At 46.1% G+C, this 26,460-nt stretch overlaps 1 protein-coding gene across 1 annotated transcript; it reads left to right on the top strand.

The window, feature by feature from the left end:
• Positions 1 to 23,984: 23,984 nt before the first annotated feature.
• On the top strand, positions 23,985 to 24,947 carry LOC115476788 (probable G-protein coupled receptor 33). The gene has a single exon (XM_030213367.1). It carries the CDS (start codon positions 23,985 to 23,987, stop codon positions 24,945 to 24,947), a length of 963 nt encoding a protein of 320 aa, XP_030069227.1.
• The last annotated feature ends 1,513 nt before the right edge of the window (positions 24,948 to 26,460 follow it).

Below are 26,460 nucleotides of genomic sequence, written 5' to 3'. Positions count from 1 at the left end.
TGCAAAAAACGTCCAAATACTGAATAGGAAAGAAGGCCATTTTCAAAAAAAGAAAAACATCTATCTTTTGTTTTCAAAAATACTGTTTTCAACAAGGTTTTGTGATTTGGACGATTTGTTTTTTGGTCCATTTTCAAACAAAAAAATGTCCAAGTGCAAAGAGCACAAAATTAAGCTATTGGGGATGTAAGAGAAGCCATATTTAGTAGACTGGGCCCCCTGACATCCCAGGAAATCAATGGGGCACCCTAGGGGGCACTGCAGTGGACTTCATAAAATGCACCCAGGTACACGTCTCACAATTTCTCCCTTATTTTGACTACTGAGCCCCCCAAACCCACCCAAAACTTACCACCCCCAACTGTACACCACTACCATAGTCCTTACAGGTGAAGGGGGCACCTATATGTGGGTACAGTAGGTTTCCGGTGAGTGTTGGAGGGCTCACAGTTTCCTCCACAAGTGTAACAGGTAGGGAGAGGCATGGGCCTGGGTCCACCTATCTGCAGTGTACTGCACCCACTACTAGACTATTCCAGGGACCTGCATGCTTTCAGGTTCAGGTTAAATTTATTTGAAAAACCGCTTAGGGAAAACAGTCAAAGCGGCATACAGTAAAAAAAAAAAATCATTATCAAAAAGGAACTCCAACAAATAAAAGGAAAGAAAAAAAAAGATAAAATATAGCTGAGGTACCGTGCTTCCAAGCCCCAGTTCACAGTTCCAATCAACCCACTAAAAATGCCCAAACAAAGTAAATCAAAAACCCATATTAAAGGCTTCACAAAAAAAGGGTGGGCCTTCAATAACCTTTTAAAAGATAACAAAGAACTTTCCATACGTAAAGTGATAGGCAACTGATTCTAGAGCATAGGGCCTATTACATTAAAACAGACTCTGTTCCTTTTATCTCACTGCACCTTGTACCTGGAATAGACTTCCTGAACCAGTACGTCAAGCTCCATCTCTGTCCGTCTTCAAACCTAGGCTAAAAACCCACCTTTTTGAGGCTGCTTTTAGCTCCTAACCCTTATTCACTTGTTCAGTACCCATGTCTGTTTTATCATTCCCACCGTAAGTAATTCCCTTATTTGTCCTGTTTGTCTGTCCTGATTAATTTGTAAGCTCTGTTGAGCAGGGACTGTCTCTTCATGTTCAAGGGTACAGCGCTGCATACGTCTAGTAGCGCTATAGAAATGATAAGTAGTAGTTTTGCAGCGAGACCAATGAAACCTGGAAGTGAGATGGCACCACCAGCTGGACCTGCTGAGCTGATCGTAGAGTCTGAGCAGGGATGTAGGGTGTCAAAAATTGTGACAAGAAGCGATGAGAACTGATCTGAAGGCCGTTTATAAAGCAACATCAGTATTTTAAAGTTATATGAATGCAATTGGTATCCAATGCTACGCCTGCAAAAATGGGGTAACATGATCAAACTTTCATGTATTAAAGAGCAATTTTACCGCAATATTCTGAACTAACTGAAGCGGTTTTAAGATCCCTCTGCCTGAGCCCTTGAAATAAGGAATTACAATAATCTAGTTGGGTAAGGACAAGGGCATATAAAATAATTCACAGAGCTCGTTCAGTCAACAGCCGCATAAGCTGAAAAAATGTGCCACAATCTAAAAAAACATTTACTCATTAACACAGACATATGAGGACAAAAAGTCAAACCTGAACCTAACAGTACACTCAACACTTTGATCTCTGTACAAACTGGGATCTAAAACCCACAGATCGCAAAAAGATCCATGGATTATTCAATCCTTAAGAAAAACAAAGCCTTTGTTTTTTGTATATTAAGCTGCATCTTATTATCCTGCAACCATTGAGCAATTTGTGAAAGATAAGAACTCAGCAAGCATGGAGCACGGGCATCCCATGTATCAAAGGTGACCAATTTTAAAATATTGTCTGCATATATATAGGGAACTATGGGGTCATAAAGATGTTAAATAAAACAGGCACCAATAGAGAGCCATGAGGCACTCCACTCAGAAGAGAAAAGGTCCAGGAATATCCTGTGCCCCAAAGCACCTGATAAATGCTATCCTGCAAATAAGATTGAAACCATGTTAGCACTGAGTCAAAGACTCAATCAAGAAGAAGAGGTGATGAACCATTCAGAGCCTCACAGATATTTGTGACCATACCTACTAAAGCAGTCTCAGTGCTGTAACCAGGACGGAAGCCCATCTGATTGGGATAGAGAACAGCATTTTGTTCAATAAAGGAGTCCAAAAATTCCACAATCTTTGAAATGAAGGGAAGGTGGAGTACTGTGTTCAGTTTTGGAGACCGTATGTTGCTAAAGATGTAAAAAGACTGGAAGTGGTGCAAAGAAAAGCTACAAAAATGGTATGGGATTTGTGTTGCAAACCGTATGAGGAGAGACTTGCCAACCTGAACATGTACAGTATACCTTGGAGGAAAGGAGAAACATTCAAATATTTGAAAGGTATTAATCCGCAAACAAAGCTTTTCCAAAGACAGGAGGGTAGTAGAACTAGAGGACATGAATTAAGGTTGAAGGGGGGCAGACTCAGGAGTAATGTCAGGAAGTATTTTTTCATGGAGAGGGTGGTGGATACATGGAAGGTGGTGGAGATGAAAACGGTAATGGAATTCAAACATGTGTGGGATAAATACAAAGGAATCTTGTTTAGAAGGAATGGATCCACAGAATTTTAGCAGAGATTGGGTGGCAACACAGGTAATTGGGAAGCAAAACCAGTGCTGGACAGACTTCTATAGCCTGTGCCCTGATAGTGAGTGAATAGATATGGATGGGCTGGAGTGTAAATTTTAAGAGGCTTCAATGTTAACTTCAGAAATTTTAACAAAGAACAGTGCTGGGCAGACTTCTATGGTCTGCGCCCTGAAAATGGCAAGGACAAATCAAACTTGGGTAGACATATAAAGTATCGCATACCATGTATAATGAGTTTATCTTTTTGTGCAGACTGGATGGACCATACAGGTCTTTATCTGCTGTCATTCACTATGTTACAGGCCGATAGTTCTAGACTACATCCTTACTTATTTGAAAATCCTTCTGATGAGGTCTAATTGCTTTTTTCCAGGTCATAAGCACACATCCACAAGACTAACTCCCTTTAATCATCATAAGGATGAAGGGAAGAAAAATTGTGTTATATTATTTCAATAAGGGAGTAGGAAACGGATCACGAGGCGCAGTAGTAGGTCAAACAACTGTCAAGGCATGAGAAAGACCTAACAAACTTTAAAAAAAAACCACCTCAAAACGAACAGTGAGTTATAAAAGGCGCCCAAATATCCTCCCACTTTGTTAATGTGTGATGTCGAATAGCCCACAAATTCTCCATTTCACAAACATACCACAGCTTATTTAACCATGAAATCAAGGATGGAACATGTATAGACTTCCAATGGGCTGCCAGCGTAAACCTGGCAGCGGACATAGCATGTCGAACCAAAACACCCTGGGATGTGGTCAGACCTGGAAATAAGAAAAATTCTGGTGACCACTTAATAGATTTTGAAAGCCATTTCTGAAGTCGATATTGAATCGCCTTCCAAAATGCTCGCACCTTAGTACAAGTACACCAGACATGACCCATGGTACCCCTCCAACCACACCCCCTCCAGCATAAAGGCGAAACTGCCTGAAACATGTGATGCAAACGAACAGGAGTCAAGTACCACCTATATAAAATTTTCACCGCATTTTCTTTAAATGGAACCGAAACAGACGCCTTGAACAGCGCATGTTCCAGACGAGCCCAAACATCATCATCCAATGTCAAACCCAGCTCCAGATGCCAATGCTCAACAGAATAGCGCCCCAAACCACGCAGGGAAGCGTATAAACAAGAGATAAGACCCCTTGTAGTTCCTGCATCTTCACACAAGTCTTCCAAAAAGGAAGCCTCCCTAGTCACTAGAAGTGAGAAAATGCTTAACTTGAACATAGGCATAGGTATCCAAGGGAGAGGTAGAATAAGAATCTACTAAGGCTTGAAAAGATACAAACTGTGCGTCCTCAAAAAATTGACCCCAGGTCTCTAAACCCTTTGATGACCAACTCAAGAAAGGGCCTGTACCAAGACCTGGCGGAATAATAGATTATATAACAAGGACGTATGTTGTGAAAGAACCAAATTAGGCTTGTCAAAGAAACCATTCCAGTAATAAAAAGTCATTCCTATCGAAGGACAAATGCCACAATGCAGGGAACGATAACGCCGCAGTAGCCAGATCAAAGAACGCAAAGGGCACAAACCCACCGAGGCCTGTTCCAGATGTATCCACCTTTTCTGTGAGGAAGCATGAAACCATTCAAAAGCAGCCATGGCCTTTTCCGTTATCTCTGTATTTACAATAAATACTTCTTTGAAATTCAAAAAAAACTGAAAGAGTAGTACCCCCGGAAAGTTGAATATCAGAAGAAACAGGCAAAGATAAACAGCATGAAGAAGAACCTGATATCATCATCTGTTGATGTAAAGTTAACATTTTTCCTCAAAAATGATCAGCTAGATCATCTGCTGTAAGAGTCAAAGAAAGAGGAATATCTAAAGCAGGTGAAGGGAATTCTCAAACTATAGCATATATTTATTTAGATTTGGTTCACACCTTTTCCAGTAGTAGCTCAAGGTGAGTTACATTCAGGTACACTGGGTATTTCTGTCCCTGGAGGGATCACAATCTAAGCTCATGCCTAAGGGAATGGAGGGTTAAGTGACTTGTCCAGGTTCACAAGCAGCAGCAGTGGGATTTAAACCGGCCACCTCTGGATGTCAAGACCAGTGCTCTAACCACTAGGCCACTCCTCCACTTCTTCATGTCTATGTGAGATCAGAATAAAACTGTCTTCTGGCCATATAAATATGCTGCTTATAAAAGCCAGAAGCTTCCTCTTACTGATTCTGCTGATTAACACATCTACCACAACTCTCGCCTTTTAGGGACTAGTTATCAGCATGATGTGAAAGGAGCCCTGTTTTCCTTTATGCTGTGCATGGTGTGCATGGTATGGAAATCTGCTTTTACCCTATGCTGGAATCAGTGTGCAGTGTTAAAGAAGATCTGCCTTTCCCTTGTGTTGGAATCAGGTAAGAATATAAGAACACAAGAAAAAACATACCGAGACATACCAATGTTGTTGTTGTTGTTTGAAAAGTTGAACATTGTTGGGGGCTTGCCCTCCGTGAAGGAAGGCGCATTTGATTTTTACAGTTAAACCAAACCGTGGATTCTTTCTGTGAAGCCTTCACAAGATATGAACTTTCTATTTCATAAAAGTTCTCTTCATTATTGAAACAGTCTGATCAAGACTATCAGAGCTTAAAGACAAAGGTAGCCTCTATGGAGAATAAACAGGTTCAGTTTGAAGACTCTTTTAAGGTTACCTTGGATCAACAAATTAGTTTAATGAAGGATAATATATCCATTCATAAGAAACTTGAGAATTTAGAAAAATGCAGTTTGTGCTTGTACATTACGATTTATTAATTTTCCTAAGTAGCCTTCAATTGCTCTTGCTTTGACTTTGAAAAGATATTTTCTGAAGTTTTAAAAATTCCAGAAGCTTTATGTCCTCTTGTTTCTAGACGATACTATTTACCTTCATATGCTAAAGGAAAGGAAGGGAAGGCCAATCATCACATTTCCTTTGATTCCCTGAATGTAACTCACCTTATAAAGGGTGATATTCCTTTTTTGAATTGTAATGTTAGGATTTTCTCAGATGTCTCACAGCCTATACAAAAAAAGGTGTCAGCAATTTTTACTTTTGAGATCTTGGTGTTGTAAAATTAGGTGGTTTATATTGGTTAAATTACCCCTGTAAATGTGTAGCCAAATATCGTTCTGTTAAGTATATTTTTTATGATCCATCACATTTGGACTTCACAGAAGTGGGAAATGCACCTGGAGCCTTAGGTCTAGCAATTACATTGACTCCATAGGAAAGTTTGGCAACATCAGCAGCCTTTTTCCTTGATTTCTTTTTTTTAATGTTTATATCTTTATTAAATTATCAACAGAACAACCAACAAAACAGGGGACAAGCAAGCGCAGCATCATCATAGGAGGCTCCATAGTACAGCAGAACAAGCAGCAACAGCTGTAGTCAGAGTGCCCTCCCATAATTCCCCAACACCTCAAAGGCAAGCTCTACCAAAGGAATAATAAACAGCTAGGCCTCCAAATCATTCAACAACATAGAGCGAACCTTCGCAGTCAAAAGTGTCCCGAAAGGGTGTCCACAGCTTCAGGAAATGACATTTAGCATGGATTCCCTGGGAATCCATAGAGAGACACTCCATATGCAGCAGCTCACACATATGGCATCTGGCTTTGCGCCAAAGTTGGGGGGCCTGGATGAATCCGTTTTGATTTTTTTTTTAATGTTATCTTTATTTTCCTGAAATTTGTCCTTGCTCCACTCTAATATTTGTGGACTGGATATAGGAAAAGAGTCAATATTTTTCCTATTTGCATTTTGTTTCTTATTTACTTTTTGTATTCTTTCCCCTTTTTCTCTGTAACAAAATTGTATCTCACAAATTATGAAGCCCTTTTACAAAGTGGCAGTAAGTCCAACGCGGGTTTACCTTGTGCCAATTTGGAGCTACTGCCGGCCCAACACGGGAGCCGGCGGTAGTTCCAGCCCCAGCACACGCCATTTCCCATGCTGGGGAAAATAGGGCTCAAGTTGTTTGCACAGCGGTTACCCAGTGATAATCAGGCAGTGCCACATACTAACCAGTTACTACCGGGTTTTGGCAGGAACCCTTATCGCCACCTCAATGGGTGGTGGTAAGTACCCCCCTCCCCCCGCATGGCCATGTATTTTTGCAGCTTTTTTTTACCCGCTGTGGTGAAAAGGGCCTCAGCGTACAGCAAAAATGGCTGCTGCCTGCTACCACAGGGCCCGTTTTACTGCAGCTTGGTAAAAGTGCCCCATGTATATAATCTTAAAAAAAAAAAAGAGAAAAGTTAAACACTATTCCTGTTTAACCATGCCATTCCACTAGTGTGTAGCAGCCCCCTAGGTCATCAAGCCTGAGGGTCACTCCACAGGCAAATAATCATTTCTGTAATGTCTATGCCCAAAATATTTTCCTTCTCTGCTTACTGCAAATGTGGCCACACAGACAGCTGAGGGTTCCCTGCTAGTTAATGAGTGTACTTTGGTAACAGACACAGAAAAATGATAAAACGAACTGGAGACCTGAGTGATTTTTTTTTTTTTAATCCCTTTAATGGGAACTTCAGTAATTAACAATTACAGTGCTCATTTTCAAAGCAAATAGACTTACAAAGTTACATTATCTAAGTACATTGAAAATGAGCCTCTTAGTACAAGTGAAATAAAAAGCAAATGGCACACTGTCCATAGGGTAAGATAATTGTTGCCATCAATTTACATTAATAACACTTCAGGGTTACTGTGCTCTTATCCCAGTGGTAATAGTAATTAAATTCCCCTTCAGATACTATGGTTCCCCCGAGTGTTGAACGCTTGCGTTTGTGAACAAGTGAAGGATAAATCCCATGTCTTTGATTTCATTATGAGCTTTTGGAGGGAAGTATAACATCTAAGAACAAGGGAGGAGCCTTGTCATTCCTCTCCTAGGCAGAGGCATATGTAGGTGGCGTGCAAAGGGAGCAGCGGTTCCTCCAAACAGATTTTGAATGAAATGGCACCTATGCAAATTGGGGCTGCAGCCTGGCACCAGCACCTATTTTACAAAAGGTCTGCTCCCCCTGACATCAAATCCTGGCTACGCTTCTGCTCTTAGGGGGAATCCAATACAGAAGGATGTAGAAGAGTCATAAGTGAGGAACCCCACTAGGGACAGCCTGTTAATCAGCTGTTTCCTGCAACCATAAGAACTAAGAAACAGAGCCAAATGTTTTCCATCTGCATCAAACTCTTCAGAGAGGTCAGTCTGATTCACACGTTTCTCTGAAACAGAGAATCAGGGCCGCCGAGAGATTGGGCCGGGCCCGGGGCAAGGCCACCCCCAAGGCCCCGCCCCCGCCAAGGTCGCCACCACTCCCCCCAAGGCCGCCGCCCCCCTCCGTCCACCACTGGGCCGGGACCCCTGCATTGAAATCCCAGTGCCTCTCACCTCCGTGTGAAAGTGCTGCAGGCAGCAGCAGATCACCTCCCATCGGGCCTCCTTCCCTCCCTGTGTCCCGCCCTTGCGGAAGTTATGTCAGACGAGGGCGGGACACAGGGAGGGAAGGAGGACCGAAGGGAGGCGATCTGCTGCCCTGCTGCCTGCAGCACTTTCACACGGGGGTAAGAGGTGCTGTGATTTCAATGCAGGGTCCCATCCCGGTGGCAGACGGTCGACGATGGAGCTGAGGGCAGGCGGGTGGGACTGCGGTGCCGGGCACCCTTTGGAGGCCCGTTGCCCTGCAGAGAATGCCCTAAGGCAGAAGGTCTGGTCACTGGAAAGCTGGATCCTAAACTTTAATAAGAAAGAGAGCAAAGGTTGAATCTGCTCACAACTGTAAATCCCAATCAGGAGAAGGGATTGAAAGCTGAAAGAAGTGGAACAGAAAATTCACCCACCAAGGGCTTATCCTTAACCTACTCACAAGGCAAATTTACAGCACTCAGGGAGCACTATAAATACCTAAATAACTACTTAAAACCACTGGGATAAGAGCACCTTGTTGCCACCCATCATAAGGAGAGACAGTGAGAGATAATGCAGGTTAAAATCCTTTTACTAAGCCACGGTAAAAAGTGGCCTGCGGTAGCGTGGGTGTGTATTTTTGGGGCGCACTGGGCCATTTTTTTTTACTGCAGCTGGGAAAAGGGAAAATTAGGTTCTTACCTTGGTAATTTTCTTTCCTTTAGTCATAGCAGATGAAGCCATTACGTATGGGTTATGTCCATCAACCAGCAGGGGAGATAGAGAGCACTCAAACTTTCACAGTGCCCTCTTGGCCAGCTAGCTCCACTGCCTCTTCAGTATTTGAAGCTTCCAAAGCAGTATGGCAAACCGCAATGGGAATCACAAGAGCTTTCCTCACAGCGAACGATGGCCCATCACAAGGGCAGGAACTCATAAAGGAGGGAATGCACATCCTCCTGGAGGGAATAAACTCATCCTCCTTATTGTATAAGTGGAGGGGAACACACGCGCCTCCTGGAGGGAATCACACATCCTCCCAACACACTGGAGGGAATGAACTCATCCTCCTATTTATAGAACTGGAGGGGAACACACGCGCCTCCTGGAGAGAATCAACACATCCTCCAAAAAAAACATGCTGGAGGGAATGAACACATCCTCCTAAATTTAAACTGAACATGAATCCTGAAGATTGTTTTCCAACTTTCTCCCAAGGAAGGAACTTCAGGAAATTAGAACAGAACCTGAAAAACAGATTCACAGCATACAGACAATCATACAGGGAGGGCTCATGGCTTCATCTGCTGTGACTAAAGGAAAGAAAATTACCAAGGTAAGAATCTAATTTTCCCTTCCTTGTCATCAAGCAGATGAAGCCATTACGTATGGGATGTAACAAAGCAATCCCTAGATAGGGTGGGAACAAGCCACACCACGCGCTAGCACTTGTGCACCAAAACGCGCATCCCTCCTGGCAGCCACATCCAGCCTGTAATGTCGGGCAAAGGAGAGCTTAGAAGCCCATGTTGCTGCACTGCATATCTCTTGAAGAGAGAGTGCTCCAGTTTCAGCCCAAGAGGAAGAAATCGCTCTAGTAGAATGTGCCTTAAAGGCTACAGGCGGAACCCTGCCGGCCAGCAGATAAGCTGAAAAGATAGTTTCTTTGAGCCAGCGGGCAATAGTGGCTTTAGACGCTGGAGACCCTCTGCGAGAACCGGATAGCAAAACAAACAGATGATCAGAAGTCCTGAAAGAGTTAGTAACTTGCAGATACTGCAGCAGAGTCCTGCGCACATCCAAAAGGTGCAGCTGCCCAAAAGATTCTGGAAACTCTTCCTCTGAAAAAGAGGGCAAGAAAATAGGCTGGTTTAGGTGAAAGGCTGAAACCACCTTAGGCATAAAGGAAGGCACGGTCCGAACCGTGACTCCGGACTCTGAAAATTGAAGAAAAGGGTCTCTACAGGACAGCGCCTGGAGCTCTGACACCCGTCTCGCCGAGGTAATGGCCACCAGAAAAACGGTCTTCAGTGTCAAATCTTTCTCCGATGCTCGCCGAAGCGGCTCAAAAGGAGATGCCTGCAGGGTTTTCAAAACTAGCCCCAGGTTCCAAGCTGGACAGGGTGCTCGCACTGGAGGTCGGAGCCGAAGCACCCCTCTAAGAAACCGTGCCACATCTGGGTGAGCAGCCAAAGACACGCCTTCCACCTTACCACGAAGGGAGGCCAACGCTGCCACCTGCACCCGCAGGGAATTATAGGCCAAGCCTTTTTGTACACCTTCCTGCAAAAAGTCCAGAATCGGCGAGACAGGAGCCCGCATTGGAGCAATGGCTCTGGAAGCACACCAAGACTCAAACAGGCACCAAATCCTGGCATAAGCCACGGAAGTGGACCGCTTGCGGGCTTGCAGGAGAGTGGAAATAACTTTATTGGAATAACCTTTATCCCTCAATTGCGCCCTCTCAATAGCCATGCCGTAAGACCAAAGCGGCCGGCGTCCTCCATGGCTACCGGTCCCTGAGTCAACAGGTTCGGTACCAGAGGTAACGGCAGAGGAGCCTCCAGGAGCATCTGTCGGAGGTCTGCATACCAAGGTCTCCTTGGCCAATCCGGGGCGATGAGGACCACTTCTCCTGGGTGCAGCCGAATCCGCAAGAGCAGGCGCCCTATCAAGGGCCATGGGGGAAACACATAAAGTAGACCCGGAGGCCAGGGTTGAGCCAAGGCATCCAACCCCGCCGAGCGAGGATCTCTCCGTCTGCTGAAGAAGCACGGGACTTTGGTATTGGCACTTGTCGCCATTAGATCCATCACGGGCTTGCCCCATTTGGCACAGATCTGCAGGAATACTTCGGCTGCCAGATTCCATTCTGCTGGATCGATCTGATGCCTGCTCAGATAATCGGACTGCACATTGCTCTGACCTGCAATATGAGCTGCCGACAGACATTGAAGATGCAGCTCGGCCCAGTGGCAAATCAGTTCGGCCTGCGCGGCTAGTGCTCTGCACCTTGTTCCGCCTTGTCGATTTATATAGGCCACCGTTGTCGTGTTGTCCGACATCACTCTGACAGCCAATCCTTCCAGGGTCACTTGAAAGGCCAGAAGCGCCTGAAAACACCGCTTTCAACTCTAGGCGGTTGATGGACCACTCCGACTCCTCGGGTGTCCATAGACCCTGGGCATGCTTCCCCTTGCAGTGTGCGCCCCAGCCCTTCAGGCTGGCATCTGTTACCACTAGGCACCAAACGGGGAGCGTCAGCGGCATTCCTCGCCGCAGCATGCTGTCCGAGAGCCACCACTCCATGCTGAGACGGGCCGCAGGGAGCCAAGTAAGTCTGCATTGGTAATCCTGAGAAATAGGAGACCATCTCCGGAGTAGGGAATACTGTAGAGGTCTCAGGTGCGCTCTCGCCCAGGGTACCACTTCCATCGTGGCTGTCATCGATCCCAGCAGCTGGACAATGTCCCAAGCTCGTGGGTGGGGCATCCTCAGGAGCAGACGGACCTGATTCTGAAGCTTGCACCGCCTTAGCTCGGGTAGGAACACATAGCCCGAGACTGTGTCGAACCTAGCCCCCAAAAACTCTAGAGATTGTGAAGGGGACAGGTGACTTTTGGCCATATTGACGACCCAGCCTAGAGATTGCAGTACTGAGACCACTCTGGCTGTAGCTTGTAAGCTCTCTGTTGCAGAGTCTGCTCTGATGAGCCAGTCGTCTAGGTACGGGTGAACCCTGATACCTTCTCGCCTGAGAAAAGCAGCTACTACCACCATTACCTTCGAAAAGGTTCGGGGAGCTGTGGCGAGGCCAAAAGGCAAGGCCCTGAACTGGAAATGTTTTCCCAACACCGCAAACCTCAGAAACTTCTGGTGCGGGGGCCAAATTGGTATGTGCAAGTAAGCTTCTTTCAGGTCTAGAGACGTGAGAAACTCTCCTGGCTGAACCGCCGCAATGACGGAGCACAAGGATTCCATGTGGAAATGCTGCACTCTCAGGGACTTGTTCACTTCTTTTAAGTCCAGAATAGGGCGAAAGGACCCACCTTTTCGCGGCACCACAAAGTAGATGGAGTATCGGCCGCAGCGGGGTCACAGCCCTTAACTGAATCAGACCTTGTAAAGTCTCCTCCACCGCCGCCCATTTGATGGCAGAACCGCATCGGGACTCCACAAACACGTCTCTTACTGGGGCGTTGAATTCTATTCTGTATCCATCTCTGATCAGGTCCAGAACCCACTGATCTGAGGAAATCTTGGCCCACTCCTCGACAAAGAGGGAAAGCCGTCCTCCGATGACAGGCATCGAGAGGAGAGGGCCGGTGCACCATCATTGAGAGGGTCGCCCCTGAACTCCTGGTCTTGAGCCACCGGCTGCGGAACGCTTGTCCGAGCGAAAGGAGTTCCTCTGCTGACCACGGGCATGTGAAGTGAACCCAGCAGAACGCCCCGGGCGGTAACTTCTAGCTTCACGGAAGCGAGGTCTGTACAAGGAGTGGACCGCCTGGCCCTTAGAGGAAGGCCTCTGCCTATCTTCGGGCAAGCGCTGGGGTTTTGGATCACCCAGGCCTTTCACAATTTTCTCCAACTCCTCACCAAATAGGAGAAGTCCTTGAAAAGGCAACTTCACCAACCTTTGCTTAGAGGCCAAGTCCGCTGCCCAGTGTCATAGCCACAGACGACGGCGAGCCGCCAGTGCTACTGCCATTTGTTTAGCCGAAGCTCTGACAAGGTCATAAAGGGCATCAGCCAGAAAGGACAAGGCCACCTCCATCCACGGAGCCACATCCAAGAAGGGCTCCGCTCCATCTCCGGGCTGAGCCACTGCCTGTTGCAGCCAAGCTAGGCAGGCTCTCACAGCATAACAGCTGCATGCAGATGCCCGAACAGTGAGACCTGCAATTTCAAAGGACCGTTTCAATGCTGTTTCCAGCCTACAGTCTTGAACATCCTTCAGGGCAACACCTCCTTCAACAGGGAGGGTAGTTCTCTTTGTCACCGCAGTGACTAGGGCATCCACTGTAGGCATTTGAAAACGAGCCATATGTCCCTCACGCAGAGGGTATAACTGCCCCATAGCCCTGGAAACTCTCAAAGGTCCCTCGGGGTCAGCCCACTGAGCCGAAACAAGCTCTAGGATGGAGTCATGCAAAGGGAAGGCCCGAGCAGCTTTCTTGGTACTAGCCATCCTGGAATTACCCGAGGAGGCCATGCCACTGTCAGGATCTTCAATCGAGAAGGCCTGCAGGGTATCTGAAATAAGCGCTGGCAGCTCATCACAGTGGAAAATCCTCACCGCGGAGGGATCATCCAGATCCTGTGGTAAATCCGCACCTGACTCTGGTTCCTCAGACCAAGAACGTCTGTCAGATTTCTCCGAATCCTCACACCCCGACCACGGGGGGGGGAAAAAGGTGCACCACAATCTGAAGGGGAATTAACCCTTCTGCGCTTATCTTTAGGCCAAGCATCCGGGAAAAAAGCCTCACTGGGCAGTCCCAGGCCAGAATCCATCGGGGGGGCAATCAGAGGAGCCTCAGGCGACCCTTGAGGAAGGGCTCTTTTCATCATGTATGCTTTATGCAGCAAAAGCACAAAATCCGGGGAGAAAATCTCACCCTGGGCACCCAAATCCTGTCCGGTGCTAGCCACTCCTGAAATAACCTTATCTCGAGGTGCCCCACCCGGCTCAGGTCTCTCCGTGTCCACGGAGGCCGCGCCATGAGGTGTAATCAAAATGGCGCCCGCTGCCAGCTCAGAGCGGGAAGAAACATCGCTCGCCATGCTCGGGCCGGCTCCTACGCCAGTACAGCACGATTTACAGAGCCCTGCTGCTGATTTGCGCTTGCCACAAGTGGAATTGCACTTTACATTGTCCGCAGCCATCGCCGAAAAAACGGCGGTAAAATCCAAAATGGCGGTTTCGGGCCAAAATCGCCCCGATCGCGGGCCCACCCCAGAGGAGTTGGAAAACACTCTTACCTCAAAGGATCTAGTGTACAACTACGATCCTGCTGAAAATCAGGTCAAAAACCTCTGTTCCAGCGTCTCTGCGTTTAAAAACGCGACGCGACTTTTTTTTTTTTAAGCTGTGAGGAAAGCAGAGGTATTGAAGACTCCGGAGGCTCAGATGAGTGGGAAAGGCAGGGAAAGGGCGAACCTATATGCCTGCATCCACTGTTGGTGGGTAAGGACAGGGAAAGCAAGGCAATATGTCCACATCCACAGAGGTATGGGTAAGGCAGGGAAAGGGCTAACCTATGTGCCTTTAAAGTGAAGCTGCTATGGCCTCCAATACCCCGGTTAACAACTGGCAAGCCAGGAACCACCTCCCGGCAGATTTTTCTGGAGCTCGAACAAGCTGCAGCCACCCTGCTAAGGGAGATAGAGAATACTGAAGAGGCAGTGGAGCTAGCTGGCCAAGAGGGCACTGTGAAAGTTTGAGTGCTCTCTATCTCCCCTGCTGGTTGATGGACATAACCCATACGTAATGGCTTCATCTGCTTGATGACAAGGAAAAGGCTTTTCTTAATGGGAGCAGTAAATGGCCGTGCAATAAAATTAAAAGTAGCACATGGCTATTTACTGCCTGAGCCCTTACTGCCACCCCTTGACCTAGTAGTAAAGGCTCATGTGCTATATGCATGGTACTCATGCAGCGTGCGCCAATGTGGCTGTGCTGCCGATTACTGCCAGGAATGCCCCCCGCGGTAGAAAATTGAAAAATATTTTCTACTGCGGGAAACAGCGTCTGCCAACTTTGAAATTACCACTGGGTGGGTATGCTAACCGCTTGGTAGTGTCGATTTGGCATGCACTAAATGCATTGTAGCCCTACCGCCGCTTTATAAAAGGGCCTGGTGGCAGTCAACAGCACAGCCACATTGGCGTGCGTTACATGAGTACAGCATGTGTAGCATGTGAGCCCGTATTTCTAGGTCAATGGGTGGCGGTAAGGGCTCAGGCAGTAAATAGCCCAGCCGCGGTAAAAAAATGGCTCAGCGCACCAAAAACACACACCCACACTACCAGAAGACACTTTTTACTGCGGGTTAGTAAAAGGGCCCTAGAGACTTTGATACACCATCATAAGGATTGAGAAGTTCTATTTTACCATCTGTGCAGTCTGCTTAAAATATTAAAGATGCTGGAGGTGGAAGTCAGTGAAGGTACACCAAGCAGACCTAGAAATGTTTCTTTAATGAAGTGTTATGTGCAATGTTGCAACTAATTCATTTTAAGCCTATGGACAATTTGCCTTATACTTTTCATTATTCTTCTACTGCACATCATTGTTAAATAATGGGGTTGCACTAGTATAACTAGTATAACAGAATCTAGCCACCTAGATGCCATTATGGACTAAGTGTTCACTGCTTAGCATCAGGACCCCTAAAAGGAGATTTTCACTTTTAGATATAAAAGTTATGGGGGTAACACGAAGGACTAAATTCAGTAAATTTGGGCACCAAAAAAACTGTGCACAGAACACTATAAACAGTGCTCCGAGTTGGGTACCATTTATAGAGTAGTGCATAGGTGACGGGATCCGCACCCAACTTTTGGGCGTGAGGATTTACACCAACTGAACCCTGGTGTAAATCCCCATGCCTAAATTAGGCACAGATCCCCCAAATCCTATAACAGTGCACGCATCTTAACTGAATAACCCTCCCAAGGCCACGCCTACATTTTAGTTGCATGCTAAAGAATGTGTGCACTCATCTTTACAGAGTAGCGCTTAGCAAGAGGCGTGCGTAAATCCAAACTGTAGTCAGCCCCAGTAATTGATAGCACCCAGTTATTGGCCCTGATAGGCTCGCTACTTGTGCATGCACATTGGGCACACATACACACTTGCGTACACAGTTTTAAGCGCCATTTATAGAATTCCCCTGTGCATGTATTATGCATCTAAGGGGCACACTCCAAATCGAAGATATAACTTGAAACATCTGACTTGGACAATGCAGGTTATACATAAATATTAATGAGTAGGTATGGTGGTAGTTAGTCAATTTATGTACTCTAATATTGTCATCTTTGGCTCATACTACTTGACCTGGGGGAGGAGGTTTTGGCCTTTGAAAGCTAGTCCAATAAAAAGATACCACCTTATTTTCCATTATTTTGTTTAGTTCCTCTGAATAGTGTTGCTGAGCCATATGTATGAATTAGGAACATCCAAGTTGCACTGCAGCTGAATTCTGGCCTCTGCATGATCTTTAATTATTTAAAATGTATAATAGCCATGCTGGGTTAGGCCAACACTGACCAGTCTGAGTTGTTTGAAAGTATCCGTCGGATCCCAATAGGAACGTTCCATTTTGCTCCTTTCTGGAAGTAAAATGTTGGAGACTTTCCAGTCTGTCTGGCTGACGATTATTCTTGGACCTCTCTTCCAGTAACTTGTCCAGCCCTTTTTGTGGTGGTCTTAACTCAGCTATTCTATAAGTCTTGACCACATTTCTAGCAGAATTAATTCTGGAGTTTGCATGTTGGCTCAAAACATGATTTCCTAAATATACTGCTGGATAGTTTCATTGGAGCATCTTCTAGTCTTAGTACTGTTTGATAGTATAAATAACTTGTTCACACCATACAGAATTTTATAGACCTCTGTTGGTATCAGCTGTCACTTGTTTCTTCTCCTAACCAGTTGAGCCTTTCTTTTTATAAGAGGACTGATCAGCCCTATAATTGTTTTTCTCATCATTCTGCTGTTTTGAGGTGCAGCTACCCAGAACTGCTTGCAGTACTTAAGTTGTGGCTTCATCATAAATTTTCCCGAGGAGTCTTTCATGTTGCCAAGTGCCTTCTGAAAATCCATATACAATATATTGACCGTCTTGCTTTAAGTTTTTTATTTACACATCTTACTGGAATATTACTGCCCCATCCTTGACCATTTTTAAATCTAGATTGAAAGCCCGCCTCTTTAACATTGCTTTTGACTTGTAACCACTCCCCCACATTAATTGATTTGCTTGCTTTATTTTTGTCTATTAGATTGTAAGCTCTTTGAGCAGGGACTGTCTTTCTTCTATGTTTGTGAAGCGCTGCATACGATTTGTAGCGCTATAGAAATGCTAAATAGTAGTAGTAGTAGTAGTAGGGTATCAATTAAGGAACTTTTATCTTAAAGTCCTTCTGGTCTCCTGTAGCTGATCTACTGTGCCTGACTCTATTTGCCTTAGTGAGCTAAACAATTGGAGGGGAACCTTTAATACTCTGTGTGCCATGAGATTCAGAGTGAAGAATTTATAGTCATTTTGGCCATAAACCCTACAAATTGATTATGTACCTGCCTGTGGCAATGCGGTTGACGGGCAGGCATGGAACCCTCACAGGCAGGATGTAATACAAGTCAAAGAAAGAGCTTTATTATTGAACAATCAAAGTAGCACAGTCTGTTCCTTTCACAGACTCAGCCTCAAACCTGGGAAACAACCACATTGCATTTATCTCCACATCATGGGCGTAGTTTGGGGGGGCGAGGGGGCATTGCCCCCCCAAAACGCAGGGCCGGCGCAATGCTGCAGGCAGCTCTCCGTCCTGCCCTCAGCTCCCCAACCGACAGCCCTCTTCTCCGTTCCTTCCCCTCTCCCCCGGCGCGTTTAACCTTTTATTTTCAGTGGCAGCGATGGCAGTGAAGAAGAAAGTACTGCGGGCTCGCCTCCATCTTCTCCCTTCCCTCACACAGTGTCCTGCCCTCGTGGAAACATGAAATGCATCATCGCAGAAGGTGGGACACTGTGTGAGGGAAGGGAGAAGCTGGAGGCGAGCCCGCAGTGCTTTCTTCTTCACTGCCATCGCTGCCACTGAAAATAAAATGGTTAACCAGGGGCGTAGCTAGACTTCGGCGGGAGGGGAGTTCATTGCCCGAGGCAGGGGCGTATCTGGAATCCGGCGGTAGGGGGGGCCAGAGCCAGAGAGGGGGGGCACATTTTTGCCTCCCCCCCCCCCCGCCGCCGCCGCCGCCTCTCTCCACGTGCTGGGACGTCAGACGCCGAACTAGATTCAACGAATCAGCGCTGCAGCGTTACTTCCTGGAAGCACATGGCCACGGAGGAAGCCGAAATATGGAGATTGCGGGTCGGACCCCGCCAGCAAAAGTAAGCAGCGGGGGAGGGTTGACGGCGGGGAGGGGGGCCAGGGCGAAATCTGCGGGGGCCCAGGCCCCTGTGGCCCCACGCAGATACGCCCCTGGCCCGAGGTGAGGGGGCGCATTTTAGCATCCCCGGCGCCGCTGACCCCCCGCCATTTTGACCCCCACCCCCCAACGCCGCCACTACGTTTGACCCCCTCCCCCCGGTACCAACACTTTCGACCCTCCCTTCCCGCCATCGGGTACCTTTGCTGGCAGGGATCCCCAACCCCCGCCAGCCAAAGTCCTCTTCTCCGGCGCGGCCACGTTGCTGATCTGCAAGGCTTCTGTTTCTGTGAGTCTGATGTCCTGCACATCAGACTCACAGAAACAGAAGCCTTACAGATCAGCAACGCGGCCGCACCGGAGAAGAGGACTTTGGCTGGCGGAGGCTGGGGACCCCTGCCAGCAAAGGTAACCAACCGATGGCGGCGGGAGGGGGGGTCAGGGCCAAATCTACGGGGGCCCATGCCCCCGTGGCCCCATGTAGCTACGCCCCTGGGTACAACAGAATATTGGAATGAAAGTGATTGCATGGGGAGAACTTGAGCAATTCATGTTTGATGTTGTCATATCTTTGCTTTTGTGTGTGTGCTTGGGGAGGAGATTTTCAAAAAATTCTGTGACTCAAATTAACCTTAATGTTTAGTTCAGGAGCTGTTCAAAGAAGAGCGACCAAAATGAAAAAGGAGATGGAACTCCTCTCGTATGAGGAAAGGCTAAAGAGGTTAGGGCTCTTCAGCTTGGAAAAGAGACGGATGAGGGGAGATATGATTGAGGTGTACAAAATCCTGAGTGGTGCAGAACGAGTAGAAGCAGGGCTTTTTTTTGAGGGGGTACTTGGGGGTACTGAGTACCAGCACCTTTTCCATTGTCTGCTAAAATTGATCCATGGTCCCCAAGTTTTAATGAAAGAGCTTAGGCTCTACACACCAATTCTGCCTTGTCATAGATTCTATGACTGATTGCAGGGGGCCTGGCTATTGTGGGATGGGTCCCTGAATGATCACCCCACCCCTGAAGGGGGGACCTGGCATTTGAGTACCGACACCTTTTTTGCTAGAAAAAATGCACTGAGTAGAAGTAAATTGATTTTTTAGTCGTTCCAAAAGTACAAAGACTAGGGGACACTCAAAGTTACATGGAAATACTTTTTAAAACAAATAGGAGGAAATATTTTTTCACTCAACAAGTGGTTGGGCTCTGGAATTCTATGACGGAGGATGTGGTAACAGCAGCTAGTGTATCTGTATCTGGGTTTAAAAAAGGTTTGGCCAAATTCCTGGAGGAAAAGTCCATAGTTTCCTATTGAGACTGACATGGGAAGCAACTGCTTGCCCTGGGATTTGTAGTATGGAGTGTTGCCACAATTTGGGTTCTGCCAGGTACTTGTGACCTGGCTTGACCACTGTTTGGAAAACAGGATACTGGGCTAGATGGACCATTGGTCTGACCCAGCATGGTTACTCTTATGTTCTAAAAAGGTCACATACGTTTTTGCTAATTGTACACTGGCCAACGCTGGGGCGGTTCTGGGGATGTCCAGCACTAATCCGTTAGCACAGGTACATTGGTACACACTAACTGATTAGTGCATACGGCTGAGAAACTAGGTGGGGAAATTAGCATGTGACCATTATTAGAGAAAATAGTAATTGCGGTCATGTATATAACAAGATATCATAGGAGCCAACTTTTCAAAATGATTGAGGGTGCTGAAAATTTTGTTTTTTAACAGGTAGTGCATTCCCCCCTCCCCCCTTATTATTCAATATCTCTCTGTGAAACAGTAGTAATAAAAAAGGCAAGTGCATTTTTATAATAACCATTGCATTCCATAAAACAAAAAGGAGCAAGTTCCTACATTTTTGCTATACAAAAAATTCCACATTTCAGAGTGAAGCAAGCTTACTTTTAATAAAGCTATAAACAACAAATGCTTTTTGGCCTGAAAACAAACCTTGACCCGACAGCTGCGCAGAGGAGAGGGAATTAGGGAAAAGTTTCCTTCTTCAGCTTTTTAATGTCGTCTGGGAGCTGACTGACTGGCTCTGTTCTGGGGTGGGCTGGCTCCCTTCCCTGTACCTCTCTGGCTCGCTCTCTGCCCTTCTTGAATGTTCCGGGCTGCCAGCAGCGTCAACGCGGTAGGCACACAACTACCTTCGGCGGCTCTGGAAACTCTCCCTCTGTTGCAGCATCCTGCCTATGCGGGATAGGAAACTGTAACAGAAGGAAAGCTTCCAGGCCGCTGAAGGCAGTGTGCTTACTGCACTGACACTGCCAGCGGCCCGGAACATTGAAGGACAGCGGTACAGGGCAGGGAGCGGGACGGTGCAGGGACTGGAGCGGGAGGGACAGGCACTTTATGCCCACGTGCCACCACTACTGTCTCAATTATTGGGCAGTAAGCACTAAGCACACACTACTTTCGGCAACTCCGGAAGCTCTCCCTCTGTTGCAGCATCCCGCCTATGCGGGGCCGGAAACTGTAACAGAGGGAAAGCTTCCAGGCCACCGAAGGCAGTGTGCTTACTGCACTGACACAGTCACTGACAGTGTGGCGGCCCAGATACATTGCAGGACAATGGAGTGCGGACAGCGGTTTAGGGCAGGGAGTCGGGACGGTACAGGGAGCAGGAAGGACAGGCACTTATGCCCATGCGCCACTGCCTCAATTATTGGGGGTGCTTGAGCACCCACAGCACCCACGGAGTTGGCACCTGTGCATGACATGGTACTTTTATTCTGCCAACTCCCTAATTAGGTTCAAAGCAGATTCCAAGTACAGTTACAAAATGACCTAAACGTTACAAATAAGATTTCCGAAACAGAAAAGTATTCAAACCTTTCCAAAAAGAGAAGTAGGTGCTGTCCTCATTGAAATAGGTAAAGAACACCATAATTGAATGGCTTGATATGGAAAAGATATTTGTAAAGATATTTTGTACTTTACACCAATAAAGGATGAGAAATAAGGGAGACGATGATCTCCAGTTCTACAGAAAGTAGGAGCTGAAGGGAAAGAAAAAGGTTTTTATCAAATATTCCGAACATGAGCCATCAAACATTTTATAAACCCAACAGGCCAATTTAAATAAAATTTGAGCATCTGTGGGAAGCTAATGCAGCCTACCCAAACATGGAGTGGCATGATCACATTTTTTTTTTACAGCCATGCTAAAAGTGGCCTCAGCTTGCGGGGAAACTCTGTACTAGTGATAGCACTAGCTGCTTTTTACATATGCATGTAAATTCTTGCAACCAAATCTAGGCAGCTTCTTATAGAATTTCCCCTGCCTACCGTATCCAGATATTTAGTGTTGTTTAGTGGCCGGTGTTTAAAAAAAAAAAATCACCGACTGTGCAGTTTAAATATTGACCCAATAATTGCTATGGACTGCCTTCCAATATGCCCTAACATTCATATTTACTTGGACACTGTGAAGGGCATTTTAGAAAGGAAGTCTAACTCGACTATGGACATCCATTTTTCACATATTTTAGAACTGGATATGTTGACATACAGCCTGTTCTAAAATACATGAGAAATGGACTTCCATGTGCTTATTCAGAATGAACATCCATTTTACAAACTGAAATGTCCCAGTTATGAATAGGAAAAACAAGATATGGATGTTGGGATGTTCCTGTTACAAAATGGTCACTTAGACATCCATCTAGAGTAGAGGAGTGGACTAATAGAGCAATGGGTGAGAACCAGGAGGCCTGGGTTCAAATCCCACTTCAGCTTTCTTAAAAATTTAATTGTGAGCCCTCCAGGGACAGAAAAATACCTACTATATCTGAATTTACACTGCTTCAGAGAGCTGAAGTTGGATTTGAACCAGATTTCCTTGGTTCTTAGCCCATTGAACTAACCTTTAGGCTACTCCTCAACTCTGTGGGCAAGGTCTATTAATTTAAAACAGATTTTAGTACTATAAACATCCATAGTTTCTGAAGCAGTCATAGAGCCTGTTATTCCTTGCCAGTTTCACATTCATGGATAGGAGGGGGACAGCAACCACCGAGGGATTAAGGAGGTGGCATGCCTTAATCCCTTCAGTGAATAGCTGCTCAGACTGTAACCTGGACATGCCATGTATCAGGTCTAGATTACAATGTCAATCATTTTATACATAGATGTCCCCAGGGCTGCCAAGAGACAGAGTCGGGCCCGGAGTAGGACTGCTGCACCCGCCCTGCTCCACCCTGCCATGCCATTTGGTATGCAGCCACCGCCCCTTGTCTACCTTGCTCCGTCAGAGCGTCTGCTCCTCTCCAGTCTCCAACGGGGGCCTGCGGCACTGGGGTCTGTCTCTCTCCTGCTCTGTGCTGGGACTGGGTTATCGCATTAACGCAGGTCCCGACAGGAGCAAGACAGACCCCAGCATCAGGACCTCCTTGGAAGCCGGGTCCACGGTATTTTGCCCCCCCCCCCCCCCCTTGGGAGCCCTGGATGTTCCTTCCCTTCTGAAATTGGAGATCCATATTTCTACCCCTCCCAAGTCCCATCCAAAATATGCCCGGATCTGTCCGTCATAAGGACATACCGCTATTTTAGATGTCCATAATCCTGTCTTCATAAAGTTATAATTTGGATGTCCATGCAATATGGATGTCTAAATACCAGTTTTCAGACACCCAAAACATGAATAGAGCTTCTAAAATAACAGCCTGTATGTTACTATGAGATGGCACATATAACATGGTTGTATATTTGTACTCTGCCTTGGTTGGGGTTATGAAGCAGTCTACATGTTGTGGTCAAAATTCAGTAGAACTTATTTGGGTAGAAACAGCTTCTACCAGGACAAATCCCGTTGACTGTGTCTATAATTAGATTTTCAGCAGTATTATCCAGATAATACCGCAGAAGATCTGCTCAGACTGTCTTGGTAGTATCTGGGTAGTGCTGGGATGGCCAAAAGGTGGAGCCTATACAGAGCTGGGAGTTATCTGGTTAGTAGCGGTATTCAGTCTGATAACTGGGTAACTGCCTGGATAAAGTTAGGACAGAAACAAGGCTGTCTTAATTTTATCTAGTGATCTATCTGGTACCAATTTGAATATTGCAGTACATAAGTATTGCCACACTGGGACAAATCAAAGACCCATCAAGCCCAGCCTCCTGTTTCCAACAGTGGCCAATCCAGGTCACAAATACCTGGCAAGATCCCAAAAAAGTTCAATACATTTTATGCTGCTTATCCCAGAAATAAACAGTGTATTTTCCCTGTCATTTTAATAATGGTCTATGGACTTTTCCTTTAGGAAGCTGTCCAAACCATCTTTAAACCTTGCTAAGCTGAATAAATTGTGCTGGCCAACTTTATATCAGATATTCAGCACCGGCTGGTATCTGGATTCTGGTATAAAAACCCAGTATTTAACAAAATGCAGACTGCTGCAAGCTGAACATTGGGGTGACAGTTTTCTAGAGGGACAGACACAAACTTACAACATAGCCACTGGGCCATAAAGCATCTTGGCCTAGGTTACAAACAGTTAGTGGCAGAGTTGTGATTTAAACCCCTAAGATAGTGGTTCCATCCTGCTTTGAACATTTGCAGATATTGAAAGTCACTGTCACAGTCTTCAGTGTTGGTTAATATTTTTCTGTTTTTCAGGACACTATGAATCTGTTGAATGTGACTCATGTATCAATTAACACAATGACTACAAGGATAGCGATGCATGTGGTCCCTGAAAAGATAAAATTGGTCAACCTGTTGCTTGCTGCCTTTTATTACATTACCTTCCTTTTTGGAATCGTGGCCAACAGTCTCTTCCTCTGGGTGTTGGGCTTCAAGATGAAAAATACCATCAATACCATCTGGTTCTTCCACCTAATTTTGGCCAACTTCATCTTTGTCATCCTCATGCCATTCATTGGGATCTATTATCTAATGTTCCCAGACTGGATCTTTGGACAATTGATGTGCAAACTTATTAACTTCCTGATTTCTCTCTGCATGTTTGCTGCCGTGTTCCTGCTCACCATTATCAGTATTGACCGTTACCTGCTAGTTGTCCATCCTCTGTGGTCTCGATGCCACAGAACCACCAAGTGTGCATCCATCATCAGTGCAGTGACTTGGGTCCTAGCACTCGTGTTCAGTGCACCATACCTTGCCTTCCGAGAGACTCATAGGGATGAGCAAAACAAGACTATCTGCTACAACAATTATGCTTTTTCTAATGATTGGGAGGATCTCAACACCCAGAATCTGAGGAAGAAAGTCCAATGGCTGATGTTTGTGTTCAGGCTCCTCCTGGGTTTTCTTCTACCATTCGTCACTATTAGTTTCTGCTACCTTACCATAGCCTTCAAGATGAAGATGAAGAACCTGACCAAATCCAAGAAGCCCTTCAAGGTGATCATCACTGCCATCATCTCTTTCTTTTTGTGCTGGACACCTTATCATGTGTTCTATGGATACAGCATATATCCAGACAATTATCCAGAACTCCTAAACATTTTCAAAGCTGTAAGTTCTTACTCTGCTTGTATCAACAGCTGTTTTACACCTATTCTTTACCTTTTTATTGGGCAAAACTTCAAGCAGGTATTCAGAAGATCCATTATGACTTTCTTTGAGTCAGCTTTTAATGAGAACACAGATGACATGGATCAGGTTCATGAGTATAGGTAGGATCCTCTGCCCACTCAGCTTTGAAAGATCAAACATTGAAGACCTCTCAAAATTTAGTTGTGGACTTTGATGCAGCAAGGTAGTTTCTCCTCATGGACTCCCACAGTTGATTTGTGACATTGGGCAAAGGAATTATCAGAATATTGAATTTTTCTACACATTTCCTCTATCTGTTATTGCTAACTTGCCAAGGTCCTCAATATTCCCACAAATCCAGTCCTTATGGAGGAATTCCCAGGTCTCTCTGGAACTGCAGAAAATCAGGAAAGGATAGCAACTATCTGGACATTTCTCTTTCTCCCATCTTAAACCTTCTGTCTACCTCCCCCCCCCCCCCCCCCGAGAAGAGGGAGAAGGAGTTTAAAGTTAAAACTGAATCAACTCCTCTTATTGACCTATAAGTGCATTCACTCTGCAGCTCCTCAGTACCTCTCCACTCTCATCTCTCTCTACATTCCTCCCCTGGAACTCCGTTCACTGGGTAAATTTCTCTTATCTGCACCCTTCTCCTCCACTGCTAACTCCAGACTCCGTTCCTTTAATCTTGCTGCACCTTATGCCTGGAATTTACTTCCTGAGCCGGTACGTCAAGCTCCATCTCTGGCCGTCTTCAAATCTAAGCTAAAGCTCACCTTTTTGATGCTGCTTTTAACTCCTAACTCTTGTTCACTTTTCAGAACCCTTATTTTATCATCCTCACTTTAATATTCCCTTATCTCTTGTTTGTCCTGTTTGTCTATCCTAATTAGATTGTAAGCTCTGTTGAGCAGGGACTGTACAGCGCTGCGTACGTCTAGTAGCGCTATAGAAATGATAAGTAGTAGTAGTAACTAACGAGTGGGGAAAGCATGCAAACCATGGCTTATGTAATTCTTTCCAACCTTTCTCTACATGTGTGCATTTGTGCACACCTCTCTGTGTTTGCAGTGGGGAAGATAGTAGGGGGGAAATTTTGTGGGATGATGGAGCAGTTGTGGGGTAGTTTTAGGGAAAGCCTGGAAGTAGCATGGCAGCTGCAGAGGGTAGTTTTGGGGTGTGGGGGTATAATGTTTGGGGTAGGAGGAGTTTGAGCATGATTCACAGTTTCTGGGGATGGCTTTAGGATATGGGGTCAGTTTGTGTAGTGGGAACAGTTATGGGGGTATTTTTTGGTAATAGTGGCAATTTGTGGGGTTGGGGTAGTAGCAGGAGGTCATTTTGGGGACTGGGGCAGATAATAGGTTGGTGGCTAATTATTAGCAGGGCAGTTTGGGGGTTGGAGATGATAGAATTCCAGAGGGGAAGTTGTGGGGATAGAGGCAGTTTTGGGGAGATAAGGTTACTTTATATGGTGGTAGCAGTCAGGGCCGGTCTTAGGCAGGGCAACAGGGGCAGACGCACAGGGCCTTGCACATACAGGGGCCCCGAGGTGCTCCCTCCTGCTCCCTGCTATTGCTGTCTCCTTTCATGCACAGGCCGCAATCTGACTGCTTTGCCTCACCTTCCCCAAGCCCTCCTTGCATATACCTGAAGC

This window comes from Microcaecilia unicolor, chromosome 8 (genome assembly GCF_901765095.1).
Source record: "Microcaecilia unicolor chromosome 8, aMicUni1.1, whole genome shotgun sequence".
Lineage (NCBI taxonomy): Eukaryota > Metazoa > Chordata > Amphibia > Gymnophiona > Siphonopidae > Microcaecilia > Microcaecilia unicolor.
The sequence above is the reverse complement of the archived record's forward strand: the minus strand, read 5'-3'. Positions and strand labels throughout refer to the sequence as shown.